This window comes from Condylura cristata, unplaced genomic scaffold, assembly GCF_000260355.1.
Source record: "Condylura cristata isolate star-nosed mole 26May11 unplaced genomic scaffold, ConCri1.0 scaffold00009, whole genome shotgun sequence".
NCBI classification, from domain to species: domain Eukaryota; kingdom Metazoa; phylum Chordata; class Mammalia; order Eulipotyphla; family Talpidae; genus Condylura; species Condylura cristata.
In genome coordinates, this window is record NW_004567110.1 from 54,725,327 (window position 1) to 54,745,961 (window position 20,635).

General features: G+C 36.0%; 1 protein-coding gene across 1 annotated transcript; it reads right to left on the reverse strand.

Annotated features, from left to right (window-relative positions):
- Positions 1 to 746: 746 nt before the first annotated feature.
- On the reverse strand, positions 747 to 20,623 carry UBXN2B (UBX domain protein 2B). Its single transcript, XM_004679861.2, has 8 exons — positions 20,534 to 20,623; positions 15,693 to 15,796; positions 12,599 to 12,749; positions 11,460 to 11,543; positions 10,600 to 10,709; positions 7,692 to 7,829; positions 5,648 to 5,809; positions 747 to 5,156 (listed from the first exon to the last, which is right to left on the reverse strand). Exons 1-8 carry the CDS (start codon positions 20,621 to 20,623, stop codon positions 4,994 to 4,996), a joined length of 1,002 nt encoding a protein of 333 aa, XP_004679918.1. The 3' UTR covers positions 747 to 4,993.
- Between the last annotated feature and the right edge of the window lie 12 nt (positions 20,624 to 20,635).

Consider the following 20,635-nt stretch of genomic DNA (forward strand, 5'->3'; position numbering starts at 1 on the left):
TATTTCAAATAGTAACATCTACATACATTATGATCATTGATAATGCTCAAATACACTTGGACTGGGAAGGTCTCACATGCCAGAATGCTACTGAGCTATCAAAAAATATAAGTTATTGCCGTTTGTGGCAATCTCCACCCCTCTGTTTGTCTTGACACCCTCTTTTGTAGCTTCAGTTCTTCTGGGTTGTTTTGGCATAGATTTGTCTATTCCTCCATCTCTCTATAGTCCACAGATACTTGTTTTTCTCCTGACTCATTTTACTTAAGTATCTCCATTTCTATCCACAATGTCATAAATGGAAAGATCGTTTTTGGGTGCAGCTGCTTAGAACAATGTATCAGCTTCATATAAGAAACATTTTTCTAAAATAAGTCCTCAGGTGCAAATTTTGTTTTTTCTTTCAGAGATCTAGGTCATAGCTATAAATTCTAAAGAGGACTAACTGTTCAGTAGACTTACAGTTACAATTCTGGGCCAATACATGTAATTTTCCTGTGCTATATACATACATGTGCGTCACAGCTCCTTTAATGGGGTTAAAGAATTTAAAATTGTGCAGAGAACTATACTAAATGTTTCTCTCATCCTTTATGACAACATTGGCCACATGAGGTATGTTAATTTTTATCACTCATCAGTGACAACTTTATCAGAGGAAAACATGAACTTTATCAGTGATGCAAGTTGTGATAGGCGTTTAGAAATCTACTATGACAAACAATTAAGAAGTATTTGCAGCTTTTATTTTTGTGGAGTAAAATAGAAACAGCATTGGGAAATGGAGGTAACATTGGTACAACTCAGTTCCTTCTCTGCTTCAAAAGACACCACAGGAAATTAAGCCACAGGAAATGTCACTCATGCTTAAAATACTCCATTAACTGCAAACTAAGAGATTTCAACAAGTTTTGGTAAAAACATTCTTTATTGGTAAGCACACTTAAAACGTTTTAATTACATGTCATGCAAAAACAACTGACATCACAAATGGCAATCTGTTGACATAATCTTTGTTGAAAATATAAATTTTAAAAGTTACAGTGACTGAAGTAGCAAAAAGTTCCAGAAAATGACTTACTGCAGTAAAACACTATGTAGTTCATTTGAAAGTCTGGTTAGCCTTCTGAATGTTTATCTTTTCTAAAGTAATCTCTATTTTGGAAGACTACTATATACAAAAATGCCCTATTTTCTATATGCGTTATCTGTAGGCACTCCACTTAATTCATAAGAAGGTTGAGTACAATTTTAACTAGCCTTATTGGATTTAATTTCCCTGTTTTATTAACATAAACAAGGCAGTGCCCTTTTATTGAAAGTGTCCAACTGTTCCAATAGATTATTTCCTTAGGAAGCTCATGTGAAAGTGTAGTTTATCCCTGGTAATCTTTTTGAACTGAGACTGATCTATTATAAATATGTAGTCTCCATGTTGCAGTCAATTAGCAGAAATGAACAAGACTTCTTATTCTGAAGGAATTATTTAGCAATAGTCTTCCTATTCTATATTTGTTTCCTGAGGTGGTAGAATCAATTCTTTCCTGGTTCTGAGAACAGTTCCTCAAGTATAAACAACCTAAAGGGTAAATACATCCTCTCGAAATAACTAAACCACCAGAAAAAAAGGCAAGTTCCAAATCTTCTACTAAAACATTCAGGTCAATTGGCAGTGAGTAGGCATAGTGCACTTTTATCATTACTGGAAAGGGGCAGTGTTGAAACAAATATATAGAAATGCAGCAGTTACTTTGGAATTGCGTAGTGAGCAGAGGTTGTGAGAATTTTGAGGGACATAACAAAAATAAAACCTTAAATTGCCTTAAACTCTGCTAGTAGAAATATGGCTATTAATGGCAGTGAGCAGGATAAGGAATATGGCAGAAAATGCTTAAATCACCACAGAATATCTATAGTGATGTGAAGAGACTGTCACTAGAAACAAGGACACTAAAGGCACTTCCAATGAGGCCTCAGAAGGCAAGAGGGAACATTCTGTTGGAAATCAAAGGGAAAGATCTTCTAGTTCTATAGTGGCAAAAAGCCCGTTGAATTATGTCTTCAAGTTCCACGGAAAGCAGTTGGTTACACTCAGATATTGAACTGAATAGATTTCTAAGTTAAGCATGGAAGGCAAAGCCTACTTCTTGCTCACCGTAGCAAAAGTGTGAGAAATGGATAAACTGAAGAAGCTAGAGACTCGGAAATTCTTAACCACCGATGTTGCAAAAGAAAATAATTCAAGAAATTCACTATCAAGAAAGCCTGCTCTACGAAAGATGAGGGTGTAACTTTTGCCAATATTTGCCACCTTAAGCTGAAAGGAGTAAAGGGTGAAATCATGGTTGGATCTTCCACAATTCTATTGGTAAGAAACAAGCTGATAAAACCACTCAGCGGCAAACACATGCCCTCCTTCATGAAAGGAGAGATGATCGAGGCATAAACTGAGGGGTTGGAATTGTCAGATTAACCCCAGGATTGAAAATTTATTGGAATGTGCATGTCTGTATTTCTAGATTGCACAGCACCCACTGGTTGCTTTTCTTTTTTTTAAATCCCATTTTTCTTTTTCTTGACCAAGAATGTCTCTGTTATTTTCTGTCCCAGTGACAGGGGTGAGGGAGGGGAGGCTTTTGTATCTAGTACAGGAATCTGCACCAACACATCAGGAATCTGCAAAGGCTACCTGTACTCACTGTGACTAAGGATATGTCTTTTTTAGAACTGACTCTTGCTTTGAACTCAGATTCTTGCCTAGTGGTTCCCAAGTGAGTGCAGGGTACTGACACCTTCAGAAATTAACTAAGCTTAGCAGGCCAGGTGCAGATAACCAGGAAGCTGAGAACAAACTCAGGGCGCTGAATGTGATAAACACCAGTAATACCAATATGATGGGCTATTCTGATAAGCTGACTCACTATAAAACAGGCAGTCAGAGAGGAGATGTCAGGACAGTTTTTCGAGAGTGGTAAGCTCACCATTCCCAGATTGCTGAAATCTAAATAAACACTCTTTTTATTCATTTAATTCCTGTCCCTGCTCATTGGCATCTACAGGGACAAGCAGTAGGACTTGAAAATTTCTGGTAACACACCATTATTTTAGTAATAGATAACTGGTTTTCTGGATTGACAGAAGCCATAGTCAGAAGAACTATGTGCTAGGGATCATACCCAGATCTTCACTCATACTTGACTGATTTAAATTAGTTAGGGAACTTTAGAGCTTGTAAGATTCAGGTAATATTTTGGATTGAGTCTTTTGAGCACCTTTAAAAGGGGTGGCTTTGAATTACTGGGCGAATGATCTGTGGTAGGCACAGAGCAAATGGTCATGTACTAAAACCCCAAACCTGTGAATGTGTTACATGATAAAAGGGATTTTGAAGATATGAGTAAATATCTTGAAATGATATGACCATCATGGTATATTTTTTAGGTAGGCCAAATGTAAACAAGAGTAAAAAGAGGAAATTAAAAGTTGGTTATAAAAGAGCTGAGGATAAAGGCAGAGGGGGGCTGGTAGTCATGAGTGCAGGATGCCAGCAGCAAATTAGAAGAGGTAAAGAACAGATTCTCCCCTGGAGTGTCCACAGGAAAACTGTGATATGTTACTTTACATGGCAGTAGGAATTTTATGATGAGGTTACTAAGAACCTTATGATGGTGGGAAGCTAAATCTACGTCAGCCACAGAATCCAATCAAATTACTCAAGTCCTTAAAAGCAGAGAATATTCCCAGCTGATGTCAGAGATGGGATGGAAGAGAAGGTTCAGAGAAACGGTGTGGCTGGTTTGGTCTATGGAAAAAGGGGGTTACAAGCCAAAGAATGTAAATGGGCTCTGGAAGCTGGGAAGGAAGGGCATGATTCTCCCCTAGACCCCCCTGAACTCAACAGTCTTGTCAATACTGACTTTAGTCTAGTGAGAATTATTTTGGATGCCTAACCTATAGAATTAAGAGGTAATAAATTTGTGCTGTTTTAATCCACTAATTTGTAGTAACGTGTTACAGCAGCAATAAAAAACTAACCAAGTGTAGTAACTAAAATGAAGTGTTATCTAGAAAGATAAAAAATCTTTTTTTGCTTTCCTGCTATAACTGATCTCATTCAAGAATACACGGTTTCAGCAGAAATACCAACATTCAGGCAGCTAATTCTTCATATCTGTTGGACAGAGTTTATGTTCCTGTATTTGTAAACTTGTTTTATTCTAGAGCAGAATAATTTCTAGGTTGAACACTGAGAACAGTGTTTACAATATATATAGTGGGTCTCCTAGAAAAATGTGTTAAGTTAATAAATGAGTGTGATCTAGGCAGACTCTGCAAGGGACTGCAATGATCACTTTAACATGCTGTTAACCATGTCTCCCCAAGTACTGCGACCTTTATGTCTTTATTTCTAGTTTATGCTGGTCATAGTTTTGCAAAATACAAGGTCAAATTATATTATTTAACCATGATATTAATAACATGGTTAAATCAGTGAGTAAAAAATGGAAAAAAAATCTTAAGAGGAGAAATGATTATTGCATGATCAAAGTATTTGAAAATCAGAATACAGACACTTTCCAGTATATATCAGAGAAACAAATCTAAATTTTGTATCAGGTTTCTTAATGGTTGCTGATCAAATGCAGCATTAAGAAACTTTAGTGCAAATTTTAATAAATGCATTTATCAAAATGGGGTTTTGTTCATTTTCTCTACAAAAAGGAAACAAAGCATGTAACAGAATGGTTTGTCCGAATTTTTAAAAGTTATTAACATAAACCAACCCTACAACAAAGAACTCATACATATTTATACTCAAGGTCTATTTCTGGTCCAAATTCAACAGTACTAAGGCTGGAAAATAGAAGAGAAAAAAAAAGAGAGAAAATTTCTCTGTATAAATAATAAAAATACTTTTTTATATTCTAAGTATTTTCCTCATTTCTATGGCACATTATCTTTCCTATATGCTACTGAATAGGTTGGAGCAATATTACTTTAGTTGCTGGAGTAGCACAGTGTTAAGGATATCTGCTTCTTGAAGTGTCAGGCTTTCATCTGTTAACTCTTGGTTAGGAAATGAAGTCACAAGAATAAAGTCAAGAGTTGCAAATTCAGGTCGGGACCGTATAATAAAGTCTCGGACATCCAGGATCCTGAAGAAGTAAGACAAAAATAACTGGTAGATACAACTTTATTGTCAAGTTAGCTTTAAGCTAAAATTAGATAACAATAAAAATTACATGATTCCAATCCTTTATTTAAACATGTTTTAACTTGCTTGCAATTATTTCAGTGGATGGGACTTTTTTTTTCATCCTATTTTTAAGACAAAATGGGAGGGTTAACTTTGGAGTGTTCTTAGTATTTATTTTTTCTATGAAGCATGGACAATCTTTGGGTGAGTTCTGCATAAAATAAATATCAACAATGTTATTACATTGAACGTGCAGAATTAAAAAAATGACTAGTAGCACACAACCAAGGAAATAATCACTTAGGTTGGCCCTGTGTGAAGATGAATTTAAAGTTACGAAAAGTGTTAAATCGTGAGAATACGTTTTAAAAATTACTTTCATATACAGATACCTAGTAACTCTGTAATAGGATAAGTAAATTTGTATATAACAATAAACTGGAAGATTACCTGTGTGTACTATTGAATCTTTGTATCAGACGACTCCCATCTGCTAATCTGATTTGAATTTTTGTTGTTGGCACTGAGTCATCAATAAGAACAACAGCATTAAGTATTGACTTATCCTCTTCTTCTGGGGAGGAAGGCGTACTGATTATTTCAGGTGTAAGGCTAAGAAAAAAGAATTGAAGAGTAAGACCACAAATCTTAATACGTAAGACATATGTCAAGCTGAGGACAGTATGATAACCACTTCAGAGTTATGATTCTATGACATATGGATAAGCAAGAACACAGCTTTTTGTGAGTTTCCTATACTTCATCCAACTGCTTTCATTATATAAAATCTTTATGATTTTGATTGAGTGTACCCAATTCTTTCAAAACTCCAACTCTGTTATTCTTTCCTCCTTTATTCTGCTAAAATTTCAGGAGACTGTTGAACACAGTCTTAAGTAAGAAATCTGATCAACACTCTAAGAGCAGAGACATGGCTTTAAATCTCAGCTATGTCTTTTATGTGAACTGGAGTTAGTAAGTTAATCTCTTTGAAACCCAGTTCTGTCATTTATAAAATGGAGATGAGGGTGAGTAAAACTATGTTATGAATGTTATACCAGTCAGTTCTTAATACAGTGTTTCAATGGATGCTAGCTAATTTATGCACATATGACCAGCACTACATTATTAATCTAAATCCAATTAATATTACTTAACAATTTCTGGAAGAGAAGGGTCCTATGAGAGTATCAAAGTATTATGACAGGAACTTTGTTGCCACTTGGCTTTGAGGTGGGAACCTGATGAGAGACCCAGCAGTCGTGGAGCAGTTTTGAAAGGCAGGACTCTGCTTGCTGCTTGAGCGGTTCTTGTGCCATTTATGGAAATCATGCAGGACAGTAAAAGTTGATCATGCGATAATGGTATGAGGAATAGGGTCTGAGGGTAGGATATGAATGGGGCGTAGGGAAAGTCACAGTGTGACCAGGTGTCAAGAGACATTTGCATCAGCAAAATATGATATCACAGGTAGAGTTATCCCAAGACTGCCATGGAGATAGCCACGTAAACAGATCAATGGCAGCCTAGGTGACCCTGGGCCTGCCTCACGATACAAGCTATTTTCCATAGGCAGTGAGGGTATGATACTCTGCTTTGTGCACACAGCAAATAGGTCACAGTGGCCCATGAGCGGTCAGCTAATTGCCAGCTCACAGGAACCCATAACAAAGAACCACAAAAAGGTACTGAGATATCTGGGAGGTGCTACAATTCTACATGTCTCTGTAGTAATTTGTGGACCAACAGAAAGTTAACTTTTACTAACATACTTTGTAAGGTTGATTCTTCTCAACCAATGCTATTATAAGGGAACCCACTCATACATTATACTGTACACATTAGTTTTTGAATTGTGCTTGCCAAAGTCCTGGGGATTCTTGGAAATGTCTCAGAGATCATTTCTTCCACCTATCATCAGAAGAACTCAGGATTTATGTGTTTTACTTATTGTTCTTCCACAACAAAGCATGTTTCACTGCTTAAAATATATCAAAAGCCACTAAAGCACATTGCATCTTCCTGCATGAGTAGTAGTTATTTACTGGATACAGGCCTGCTTAAAACTATGATCTTTCACCTAATCATCAAGTCTTTATAATTCCCCCTTTTGGACCCAGGCCATCATAGAGAGGCAGAATGGCACAGGGAGCAAGAGAGGCTGCTTGGTTTGAATCCCCTATGCTAAAGACACCTTAGCTCAATCACTTGGGATAGATGCACCCGCAAAATGGATTAATAACAGGATTTATATCAAAGGGGTATTGTGAAGATTTAAAAGTTAATATACATAAAATGTTTAGAGGTCAGGAATGTAGTAATTGCTAAATTTAAGATACTGATATCATCAGATTTGTATAACTAACTTCTTATCAGTAAGAGTTTCAAAGTTCATACTTTTGTTTTTCTTTCTAGGTGAGTTTGCTCTTTGTATTCTTAAAGAAAATTCGTGTTGAATTAGGACAAGTAGTATTTTCTCATTTTAAGGTGTTACCTTCCGAGTTTTTGTCCTTCTCCACTAAATGCCTTGAACCTCAATCTTGGTTTTATATATTCTTGATCCTGATGATCCTCCATATCCAAATTCACTTGGCCACCATGCACAAGTCGCTGAAGTTCCAAGGGAATCTCTCTTTTAAGAAAGAAGAAAACAGCTTTGATTTAATTAAGATAACAAGAAAAAAGAAAAGAATCTACTATAAAGAATACTATAATCAAGTGGTGAGCTATACTGGAAGACAGTTTGCTTACAATTAATACAAAAATGCCCATGATGATTAATTAGTCTCTGTAGATATTTTTTTTTAAAGGTTTATTTATTTGTGTATGCAGAACTGGGGTACAGGCCAGAGGCTCAGGGACAGCGAGAGACTTCACCAGAGACAGAGTGGGGAGCAGAACGACTGCTGAGGGGAGCAGCGGGCGGGTCAGGAGAGGTCTGCCACTCCATGTAGTCACCTCTGGGGCAGGCGGGAATCGAACTCATGCGCAAGTGGCTTTAGTTTCTTAGTGCAGTGCTTGAACCCACTGCGCCACCAGAGAGGGCCCTAGATATTTCTTTATTAAAGTTGCATTATACAAAACTGGGCCAATATGTCTCCCTGCACTGCGCATTATGTCCAGAACACAGTAGGCCATAAATAAAAGTGCTTATTTTTAGTGATCCTCAACAGGGATTTTGTTGTCACAGTGATCTTGAAATGCTTCTCATATTTATAGTATCAAATTGTAAAACAGTAAGTTATATCTAAGTTAGCACTAAATAACTTCTATGGGACATATTAATAGGCAATGCAGATATTTATTTCTAAACTACCGAAGGGATGTTTGAAAATTGGTAGGAACGCCTTTGGTTGTTCAGACTCCCGAGTACATGTGGCGGTTTTCTCCAGCATGGCATGCTTACACAATGAAGTCAGGCTCAGGTTCCACAGACCCACCAAAATTTCCTGCCAGAATTTCATGTGCATGGCAATATTGCTTATAATTTGAGTTACTTAGATTTTTTTTTATTGTGTTGTTTTGTTTTTAAATTTCAAGGTATGCATCTACTATATAAGCTACTATGTAAACTAAGGGAGAACTGCCATTTTGTTCTGTTTGGAACTATCTACTTTATTATGTATTTTTGTGGTCTTATCCTTCTCAAGCATTTATAAAATGAAATAATACATTTCTATGTGTATTTATGTAATATTTATGCAGTTTATATCATTGTATATTTTTAATGTTATATTTTATGATGATCGTACTTTAATTTTTTGATATATTTAAGATAAATTTTGTATCAAGATTTTAGAAATAACAGGCATAGAGATAGACTGTCTATGAATTCTTTGAGGACAGTGAAGATACTATCACAAAATAACTGGTGACAAAAGGGACAAAGATTATACAGTTTGACAATCACTTGACATCGATATTTTTTCTGTATTCTCTAAAACTATTTTTCACCATCATTTGCACTTGCAGTAAACCAAGATTGTTTACCTATTAGTCTACAAACTTTATGGATTATTTTCAATTAATAATAAATTAGTTTTGATCTACGCTATTTTTCTCTTCCACGTTCTTTCCCTCCATCATCCTGAAATAAACATCAGTTTCAACGGAAATGTAGTTCCTCACTTAGCAGATGAACATTTCCTCTACCCAGATGGCCCAAGCTCTTCCCAGTGATTATGCAAGTTTCTGAGTCCACAGTACTCCATGTTTTTCAGTGTCTTCAGCTTAATGGCTTACAACACTTCTTGACTATTTTTTGTATGCTAATTATCTTTGTAGAAATCAAGCTCAAATTCCTTCTAATTAGTGTTTTAAAATACATTTGCTTCAAGTTTCTTAACTTGAACTCCAGTGAAGTTCATCTCCACTCTACTATAGCCACTCTCTTTAGACATATTTCATCACTTAGAAAAGTCATACCTTCAATTCCTGGATTGAATATAACCTCTTAACTTGAAACCGCTCACTACCTATTTTATGTTCCAGTTCATTACTGACTTTGTCTTAACTTTTTCTTCTTAGGAATGATCCCACTGTGAGAAGTACATAAAGCATAATACAGAAAAACTTTTTTTTTTTCAGAAAAACTTTTATTATCATATCAAAATCACCTGATGCCTCATCCTTTAGCAAGAAGGGTTGGTGAATCCTTTAGATGGGTTAGAGCACTTTATATCTAGTTTATTTGCATAAATCATAAGTTTAAATTACCCTCTGAAATCCTCTGCCAGCAGTAATGCCACTTTAAAATATTTCTAATGTGGGCCCTCCCTGGTGGCGCAGCGGGTTAAAGCACAGCACAGAATCTAAAGCTGCTTCCGCATGAGTTCGATTCCCGCCTGCCCTGGAGGTGACCACATGGCGTGGCAGACCTCTGCTGACCCGCCCGCTGCTCCCCTCAGCAGTGCACTTCGTCAATCTGCCTGTTCTGTTCCCCACTCTGTCTATGGTGAAGTCTCTCACCGCCACTGAGCTTCTGGCCTGTACCCCAGTTCTGTATGCAAAAATAAATAAATCTTTAAAAAAAATATTTCTAATGTAAGTCGCTGAATTTCAGGCATACATGTAATGAGGATAATCCTGTCAACTATAAGCAGGACAGTGGCTTAGTGGAATGGTAGCTATCTACTCATCAACTCATGGATTTATTACATAAGCAACTTTTTTCTCAGAATTGATCCATGGTTTCATCACATTTAGAATGGGACCAATGTCTTATTGTCCCCCAGCCAAACTTGAGAACCAGTGACTTACAGATAACAATATAGCCTAAAAGTCTTGCTCTCAGCAGCCACTTACATCATACAATATATTCCATTATCTAATACCAATAGTGCACTGATGCTTAAAAAAAGTTCCAACCTCCGTAACAAATGGAATATAAATAATACACTTACCCTCTTTTAACAGACTCTAGAAATTGAGCATTTGTTGGGTCACTGTAAGGTCTCAATTCTCCATCATCTAAACTGAAACCATTGCTCCACAATTTAAGCAATATTTGAACCTTGTGAGTACAGGGAAAAAAGAAATAGAATACAAGAACCCATTTGCATTAAAATTTTTATATTTCAGCTGTGATATTTTATATTAAACAATTTAAAAGTATGGAATTAGTCATATTAGTTTTTATTCATAGCTAAAGGAATAACAGAACCAAGCAGACTGACATTTAGTTTAGCAAACTGACAATGACTGAAATATCAAAGATCTCACAAACAGTTGCACCTGGCCTTGAAGTACAACTATACCTGCTTCACTGAGAAATCATAGCTGTCACTCTGTACCCACTATTTCGACTGTACCCATATTGTTTTTTTGAAGCAGAGCTAAATAGTCATAAGGGGCAAAAAAGAATGCCCTGTAACCTTCCAAGGCTAAATTACACTTGAGTAAAATTAAATTATAACTTTAAAATTTCAAAAAGCAACAAAGAATAACTTTAGGTGCTTCTACAGTTACAGCTCAATTCACTTAATAATGGAAACATAATATTTATAATAATTATTAAAGTATATATGTAAAGTATTTTCAACATCATACATTATCTTTCAATAGTTACATGTCTAAGTTCAAGGTGCAAGTAAGCTACAAAATATAAAACTAGTCTAAAAACTGTCTTTTTAATTCATGTCTCAAAAAGTAAAATTACAGTAATATATTGTAATTATTATACTACCATTTTTTAAGTTTTACAGCAAACTGTGTATAATTAGAAACAAAATCTGTGATTTTTCATTTTGGTTACTGTACTTACATCTTGTAGCTGATTTTCTCCATAGATGTATTCAGACCTCTTACAAAAGGAATTACCCAATCTGTATCCTCCACCTGTAAATGACTAGAATACATAGCAAGTGAGCCACATTTCATTATGGTTTATTGAGGAACATATTACGTTAATGTATGATATACATTTTTTATTTGCTTATTTTTGTGTGTGTATGTAGAAGAACTGAGGTCTGAGCCAGAGGTATAGGGCACTGGGTGCAAAGGGTCAGAGGATTCATTAGAGACAGAGTGGGGAGCAGAACAGGCAGACCTATTGAAATACATGGCTAAGAGGCGCAGCAGGGTAAGAAAGAGGTCTGCTGTACCATATGTGGGTCAGCCCCCTGGCCAGGGATTGAATTCAGGTCATCGTGGTAGACCTTGTGTGTTAGAGCTGAGACTTAACCACAGGTCACCAGGGTGGCCCTGAAATACACGTTTTGAAGTAGAAGCAGATTGAAAATATTCACCAGCAGTATTTTACATGTTATAATAAAAATTATAATGCTTAAATCATACTTCACACAGTAAAATAAGACTCTCATAGAGTAAAGGAAGAATTTTATAAGCGTATATATAATATTACTATGAGGAAAAGCTTGTTTTACAGGCTGCTTTCGTTCATTCAGCCATATCAAATCAACTATCTTATACTTTTTATTTTGCTATATAAATCATAAAATCCTCTATAGCACTGGAAAAATTGCAAGGACCAAAGTTACACTAGAATTGACTGGAAAAGAACTTAAAGTTGTTGGTAAATAACAAAATAGGAAGTAAAATGTTTCATTTAGAATAGAGGTTCTCATTCATGGATATCTGCCATAATTAATGGAGTGTCTTTTTCAAAAACCATTATGACAAGGTACACTTGAAACTTACTAAGCCATATCATGAGGTCATATCATGGTTTAGAAAATCTCCCTAACTGCTTTTGACCTGGAAATTCAGGTTGAGAAATGTTAATCATAAGAATATAACTTCCTAGGAAAACAATCTTAAAAAGTGAAGCAAATATTTAAAACAAATATACACAACTTTGAAAAAACAGTTTGCAAATAATATAAAAAACTATAAAGGAGATTAAATATATAAATAATGTAGTTTTTAAACCGTAACACTTACCTTAGATTTGTCATCACCTGAAGCTCTTGCAGCTTCACTCAGAGGGACAGCCCCATGCTCCCTTGCCTCTTTGAAAAGTTCATTCACAATTTCCCCAGTTGAAGGTCGAACTATATGTAATCCACTGTATTCATGCTCACTTGAACAGAGCCTTTAAACATATAGTTCATGAATAAAAAAATTAGAATACATCTATAAACTACTTTCAAATAAAAAGCTACATAGTCTTTAGAAATAAGTTTAATTTAAAAAGAATAATCTGTATGATTTCTGTGAAAATATTTAATTTTGAAAATGGGAAATATAAATACATAATGTTAGTGCTAGATCATACAGTATTTCATGGAGTTTGCAGGGATTTTGGTAGCAAGCTCAGCCTCCAGCATAAGAACTGGCTTGTTTTTTCCTCCTGCATCCCTTTTGAATTGCATATCAAATGCATCTTTTTCACAACTTAAACATTTTTTTTTTATGATGGTGAAAAGCAGTATTGACACCAGGAGCTCTCTTTCTCTGAGGAATTCAGACTCAGTAGTATCCACATTCAGTAGAGTCCAGGTTAGTGAAGTGACCTAGAGATTGAGAGTGTAAAGATCAGAAAGCAAAGCAAAGCTTCCCATTGCAGTAACCTCTTGCTGTAGCTCTTTTCTCCCAGCTCCAGGTGTTTAATATGGCAAAATACTGCTTAGAGTTCCTTTCTAAGCTCAGTCTTGGTGAAAAATACTTTGCAAGAAAAAACTGAGTTAGTAAGGAAAAGACTTGCTAACTCCTTTATGGTTAATGTTTTTTATAACCTGCTAAAGAAATCTTTACATATGTCAAGGTCATGAAAATAGTCTATTTTTCTCCTATTAGTTTAATTATTTCCTTTCATTTTTAGATTCACAATAAACCCATTTCTCCTCTTTTATGTCTATATTCATGACTCATTCTCTATTTAAACTCATCTGAGTGTCAAAACAGGCATGAACAAATGGAATGTTTGGTTCTTGGTTGGATTCCAAATTCAAAAAATGTTTTAAGAACATGGCCATGAACTGCATATTTGATTATATTATAAAATTACTGTTTATTTTCTAGGATGTGACATATCATCAAGTTTATAAAGAATATCTCTTACAGGGGCGGTGGGGGGGGGGATGCATGCTGAAATTTTAACAGGTGAAGTGCTATGATGGAAAAGGAGAATCTACAAATGGTGCTGAGAAAACCAGAAGGTCACAGGTCAAAGAATGAATTTGCAGCACACTCCATGAACAAAACTGAATTTGAAATGTATTAATGACTTACAAGATACAGACTTGCAACAATAAAATGTACAGACGAAAACATGGGCAATATGCTTCATGATTTCAATAATAAAGATGTTTTTTGGAGACTTGATCCCTATACTTCTACAACAATAGAAATAAAAGCAAAAATGAATAATAAGGATTACCTCCAACTAAAAAGTCTTTACACAGCCAAAAGGAAAGTATGTGATAGACATCCCACTGAATGGGAGAAAATCATTCCATATAATAATTAAACAAGCCAATTAATAGATGTGCCAAGGATGTGAACAGTTTAACAAAAAAAGGTAAGCAGAAGATCAATAGGTAGATAGAAAAACGTTTATCATCACTTTTAACAAGGGAGCTGCAGGTTAAAAGCAAAATGAGTTATCACCTCACAATTCTGAGAAAAAAAAAAGACCTCCAACAAGTGCTGCAGAAGATGTGGAGAAAAAGAAACACTATGGGTTCGTGGAGATTGAATGTGAACTGGTACAGCCAATTTACTTGGAAAAGTAAAAAAAGGAAAATACCTTATAACCATGCAATTCTGCTCCTGGGCCATTATCCAAAGACATGTAATCATCAAGTCAAGAAGTTACATACTCTACAATGTTTATGGCAGCATTACTTAAAATAACTTGGCCATGAAAACAAAGTGCCCACTTGACAGAGGATTAGATTAAGATGTGGTAAATATATCCACTTTAAAGAATACTATGCAGACATCAGGAAAGTCTAATGGTTACTATTTACAACAAAATGGAAGGTGTTCTTACAAAAAGTAATGTACACTAATTAACATAGTGAGATGTCTAAGGATAAGAGAGGGAGAGTCAACGGGACCTGGGATGGAAGTGAGAAAGAAATATGCAAATGGAATAAAATAAAATAAAGCACGAAAAATATAAAAATGGAGGAAGACTTCAAGATAGAAAAAACAATCGGAAATAAAAATAGTAGGGGAGTGGAAAGTGTAAATGTTACTCATTCTCATTCAGGTTCACAAAGACTTGTTACTTTTATCCTTTACAAAAAGAAAGAAAATGAGTAGTGACAAGTAAAATAAGAGCTATTTTCAGTGAATTTTCCAACTTTTGGTAAATTAACAGATTTCATACAATAAGATACAATGGGAAAATTCAAACTTCTGCCCAGTTATAGTACTGAAAAGATACTAATGAAACTATTTCTGGAAATGAGAAAAATCATGACAATAAACTACATTCAGCTCTCATCTCTTAAATCTTCAAATCTTCACAGTTCTTTTCCTAATAGCTCATGATTTTTTTTTTTCTTAGCTTATGGACTTTTTTTTAGCAGCAAATACTAGATAGTAATCTAGGACAGCATGTATTTCATAGGTTATCATTCAAAGTAATTATAGCATATTTGTAAAAGTTACATAAATTCCTAAATGAAAGACAAAAAAACACAGGGGCTCCATGAATGGACTTTAAGAAACTCGTGATGTAACCTCAAAAACCCCAAAACTGTACATAAATATTGTTTGGGGTCAAAGTGGCTAAGCTTTCAGATTCTCAATGAGGCCTAGTAAGACTCAAAAGAATCATTGTGTCAAATAAAAATATCACTTAGTACATAATTTTATATATCGTCTACCTCTACTTTAGGTATTTAAGACACTTTCCATGAGTGTCCTGTAACTTTCTATTACAGTTTTCGAATTGGAACCTAAACAATATTCATTTTAAGAACACATTAAAAAAAATATTTCAAGGCCATTTAAAATAATCTGGGATTAGTGAACTGAAAGGGTCTTTAAAACCAGAACAAGACAGAAACAAAACAAATCTTACCTTTGAGGGGGTGTCCGTGAACTTGCAAAGACTGTAGCTTTAGGTCTATTAGGTTTGGGAGATTTGTATTTCACTTCATCTTCACATAACTCTGCCAAGGCCAACTACATAGTAACAAACTTATTAATTATGAAGTGTAACAGAATAAATAAATTGTACACAACTACAAGTTCAAGTACAACGTTCACATATGAACACATAGCCAAGATTGTTAAGTGAAAAATGAAGGTTGCTGCTTCAGAAGATGACTTCTATCTAAAATACAACCACTGTATCTTTCATTTTATAGAACCGATCAAATTCCAGCTATATTACAACAAAGCTACAATCATTGTTTAATTATTTTCAAGTAACTATTCAGCAGTTTTTTCAAAAACTGGATTTGGTAACAGAATTTTCAAAGTTGGACCTATAATAATCTTATAATTCTTTAAAAGTATCTGCAGATATTTGATGAAACAAATGGCAGTGTGTATTCATCAAGTATCTTAAATCATTCATGTGGCTACTCCAGATTTTAAAAGTCAAACCATAGGCCCTCTCTGGTGGTGCAGCGGGTTAAAGCACAGCACAAAGAAGCTTAAACCACTTCCGCATGAGTTCGATCCCCGCCTGCCCTGGAGGAGATCCACATGGCATGGCAGACCTCTCCTGACCCGCTGGCTGCTCCCCTCAGCAGTGTACTTCGTCGATCTGCCTGTTCTGTACCCCACTCTGTCTCTGGTGAATCCTCTCACCCTCTGCATCTCTGGCCTGTACCCCAGTTCTATACGAATAAATAAATAAATCTTTAAAAAAAAAAAAGTCAAGCAATAAAACCATTTTAAAATTAATCTACTAGAAAGTCTACCACAGATATAAGTTTCACCAAGTCTAGGAAAATGAGATCCCTGGAAAACAAAGACCACAAATTACACACATGGTTAACCAACAAATTCATGCTGAATTGTGTAGTCTACAACACAATATGAATCATAAACTGATATACACAGATTAATAAAGTAATAGATTTTAAAAATGATTATGTTTGTTTTGTATCTTGGCAGAAATATATCCTCAAGCAAATAACAGTCTTCTGTAAAACAAACAATGCCTTTGACTGCATGTATAGTGGGATATATATTCATAAAATAGGAATGCCAAGAAAATTATATATTAGAGCTAGTCCACCTAGCTGCAAGGGCCTAGCTATTAATGGGTTATCATTAACTTAGAAGTTATATAGGGTTTAAGTAATGATACAGGGAACAAAACAAGAACAACTTCTGAGCCAGTAACTTGTTGAGGAAGAAAACAACATAGCTTCTGAGCAGTGAGTGATGCTCTAGCCTGCACGCCCTAATATCCTAAGCTGGGCTGTTAGAAAACAGGAGCAGAGAAGAGCCATCACTCACCCTGGGGTCCTTCTGCTCTCTGCCACACTTGCAGCGCCTTAATCCTCCCTGAGCAGGGCTACCCTATTTCTCTCCTTCAGGCCCCTGCTCCCTCAGACGACTACTGAGCAGACAGTGACCTTCTTGCCACATGTGGCTTCCTTTTAGCTCCCAGTCTCTGCTCAGCAGAAGTTATCTGGGGTATATCCAGAGAGCATCTAGCTATGTGCCAGCCAAAACCAGTTTCGTTTTTTCTCTCTCTTCATTTTCCTTTTTCCTAACTCCCCATGTAAGTAAACACCCTCCTCCTTATTTGTTTGTTTTTCTCTGTATCTGTTTTTAGGTTCTTCCATTCTTAAGCAAGTGGGTGAGAACCCACTAACTGAATCATGCCCTTTCCCTTTGGTTTGCACTGTGAAAAGTGTACAGCGCAATAATGATGCATTGTGAAATACCAGAACAGTGTTCCATAGTTAAGCAGTTAGACTATATGGCTATTTCAACTGTACACAAAAAATAATTTGTAAGCAATGATAATCTTTTTTTTTTATTTCAGGATTTGCATGTGAAGAATATGAAAAGAAGCCTATAAGCAAAGTAACTGAGAGTGAGAAAATCAAATATTTAATAAAAGATTGCAAGTACTGGAGTTTTCTTTCAGTGTTAGAGGGAAAATTGTCAGATGGCAATATACAGATTTTTTTTTTTTTGCATAAAATAGCAACATCAGCACGATCTGGAAACCTTTGGGGGAAAAAATAAGATGTTTAAGCCCTACCCCCTAGATTTAATGAATTAGAAACTCTGAGTGAGGCACTTGCTCTTTAACAAGCCTTGCAGGTAGTTCTGATGCACAGTGAATTGAGAAGTAATGATAGAGAATACTAATATTCAAAAAGATTAGGATATGTATGGCAATTACAGGATAGTATCAGACATTTTTATTCTTTCCTCATTTATAGAACTCTCCTCTTTGCTTCATCCAAAACCCAAACCTAGTAAACAATGTAATTATCCCTAATTTCCTCTAACTCCAATTTATATGGAAATACAAAATTAAAAACAAGTATTTTTCTCTTGATGTAATTGGCAAGGAAAGCTGGGGCAGAATCATACAATTAAAGACCTTAAGCATGTGTGAAGATGGACTGAAGGCACCTGAAGAGATAAAAGGTCTCTGAAATATTCAGAAATACTATGAACACCACTGCCGACAGGGTTACTACTGTCACTAACAATCCAGCAACCCCCCATTTTCCCATACAAAGTATCCCATTTTGGGGAGATGAAGAGAGTTCGAAATACACATGAGATTTCTATGGTCTGTAAGTTAGAGACATGGGATATGAAGCTTTCTCAAAATCAAGTAGCTTCTTTCCTGAGGAAAGTCGTACCTAAGGAAATCCCCCTGATTTGGATGCTGACAAAACTTAAATGCAATGCAGCTAAAATATATGTACTTCAGGGTACTTTTGCTTCCTTCAGTTAGTAACATCACCATTTTTCTTTACACCATGAAAGAAAGTAAGAAGACTACTAAACACTACACTAAATGAATAACTCCTAAAATAAGTGTGGCTAGGTCACACTTATTAACAACATCCAAGAAACCAGCTGAAAAGAACATTATCAATTTAAACCTTTGATACATACTCTATTTCTTTATACATCATCACTTTGGTTGTTTTCAGGTTTCTTTGCAGGTTCTTCACATTCTTATTAAATTCTAAAGGAAAGATTATCAATACTTAGTGCATCTGATGTACAAAATCCCAGACAACAACAAAAATTAGCTATTTTACCTACCTACCCATTTAGTAGAAAGTAGCTACATGAAAAAAATTAATAGATTCTATTTGATGGTGGAAACCAAGGTAATCTCACAATTGGTGAATCTACCAGAATATTTGCAATTATCAATCATGCATTAATTCACTGGGTTAAGTCTGTAAATTTGCCAAGTATCAGGTGAAAATAGACCATGCTGTTCTTATTTTTCACAAAGAAAGAAAAAAGCGGACTATGTAAAGAAAGGATATCAAATTACATAGTTTTAACTTTAATAGCATTAGAATAGATCAGTGAATGTTATATTATTTTTCACCTTTAACCTGAGGAACCTATTTTCCAACAGTACTGGGTCTTGGGAGTTTAGCCTATGTATTTTACAGACATTATTTAGTCTGTTTAACATCACCATTCCTGGTTTACAAATAAAGACTGAGAATCAGCGAAAGTTAAGAAATGCCTTCTATATTCACAATCACTAAGTGGCAGGACCAAATGCAAACTGAAGTTGGTCTAGCCAGTAACTCCATTTCCCCCAATATTCCATGTTGCCTCTTAGTTATGGCTGGTGTCCATAAAAAAGAGACAGAAAATTTTGGCTCCCTAGTTCTTGATTCTAATCACTGCTACTAAATTGACCAACTATTCTACAGTTTGTCTTCCAACCTGACACAAATTTCTCCATTCTTTGAGGTACTGGTTTTATGCGCTGCTTATTGTGAAACTTAGTCACACTCCGATGTAAATGTTATGTAAATAAATTCATATCTTATTTCTGCAAATAAATAAATATTTAAAAGGTAGAAATGCCCCGTCCATTTCTATGACCCTCACCAGCATCCATTATCGACTGCGGATTTAAAGCCCAATTTATCGCCATCACAGGTGATGGCAGTTAGCAGGTGGTTAAAAGGTTTGTTCGAATAAGTAGAATGCAGATGCGGCTATAGAGTAATATAAAGAACTTTTGTATCTAGGCTTGTGGATTCCTTGCCATTTCTTTTCAATTACATCTCCTAATAGCTGTTTACTTGTTGAATTTTCCCAATGATTTTGTAAGGGGTTAGAAGAAAAACGTAAAATAAGCAAGGTAATGTTCAGTATAAGACAAAGCAGGAGTCGGCACACTGTTTCCACTAACTCAGGTCAGTGTCCTACAACATCAAGTTATTTCCCTGATTCTTTTTTAGACGGTAACTTTGCATCCACTGGACGAAATACTTTTCAGTTCATCCTTTCATAAAAGAGAAAAGCCACCTGCTAAAGAGGGACCATTTTTCTATATAAGTAATCAAGAAGAATAACAACATCCAAGCCAAAAAAAAAAAAAAAGATCAGCACACACTCTTTTTCAAAGTGATCAATGAATTTGCTAAGGCCACAGAAAAGCTTTTTCTGCCCGGAGTCTCCCTGAGAAGCATCAACCGTTAACTACTTGACAGACCGTACAAAACGCTACTCTTAAGTGCAAAGTTGCTTTTTAGCTCAAAGGGGGTGCAGGGGACACGGCACCAGAGACACTAGGGCTGACACCTGTGTCCGGACACCACCGCACTACGGTGCCCCCGGGGGAAAACCACTGCGCCAGAGCGACACTTCTGCCCCTAGAAGCGGTCTGGGCGGGCTCAGCCGACGCCAGGGGCCTTCGGTCACGCGCCCTCCCTCAGCCGCTCGCCGCACCTGCAAATCCCGCGCGCTCGGGGGCCGTGGTCCCGACGACTTTCTCTCCTGTTCCCCCGGCTCCGCGCCGCCACCGCCGCCCTCCGCCATTTTCCATCTGAC

Bases quoted from the DNA above. Each gene is read 5' to 3' on its own strand.
- UBXN2B (XM_004679861.2), bottom strand. From the start codon at position 20,623: ATGGCGGAGGGCGGCGGTGGCGGCGCGGAGCCGGGGGAACAGGAGAGA. The intron at 10,710-11,459 runs GTAAGTACAGTA...TGTACTCACAAG, and splicing joins GAGAAAATCAGCTACAAGAT to GTTCAAATATTGCTTAAATT. The intron at 5,810-7,691 runs GTAACACCTTAA...CTTTTTTCTTAG, and splicing joins GAAGGACAAAAACTCGGAAG to CCTTACACCTGAAATAATCA.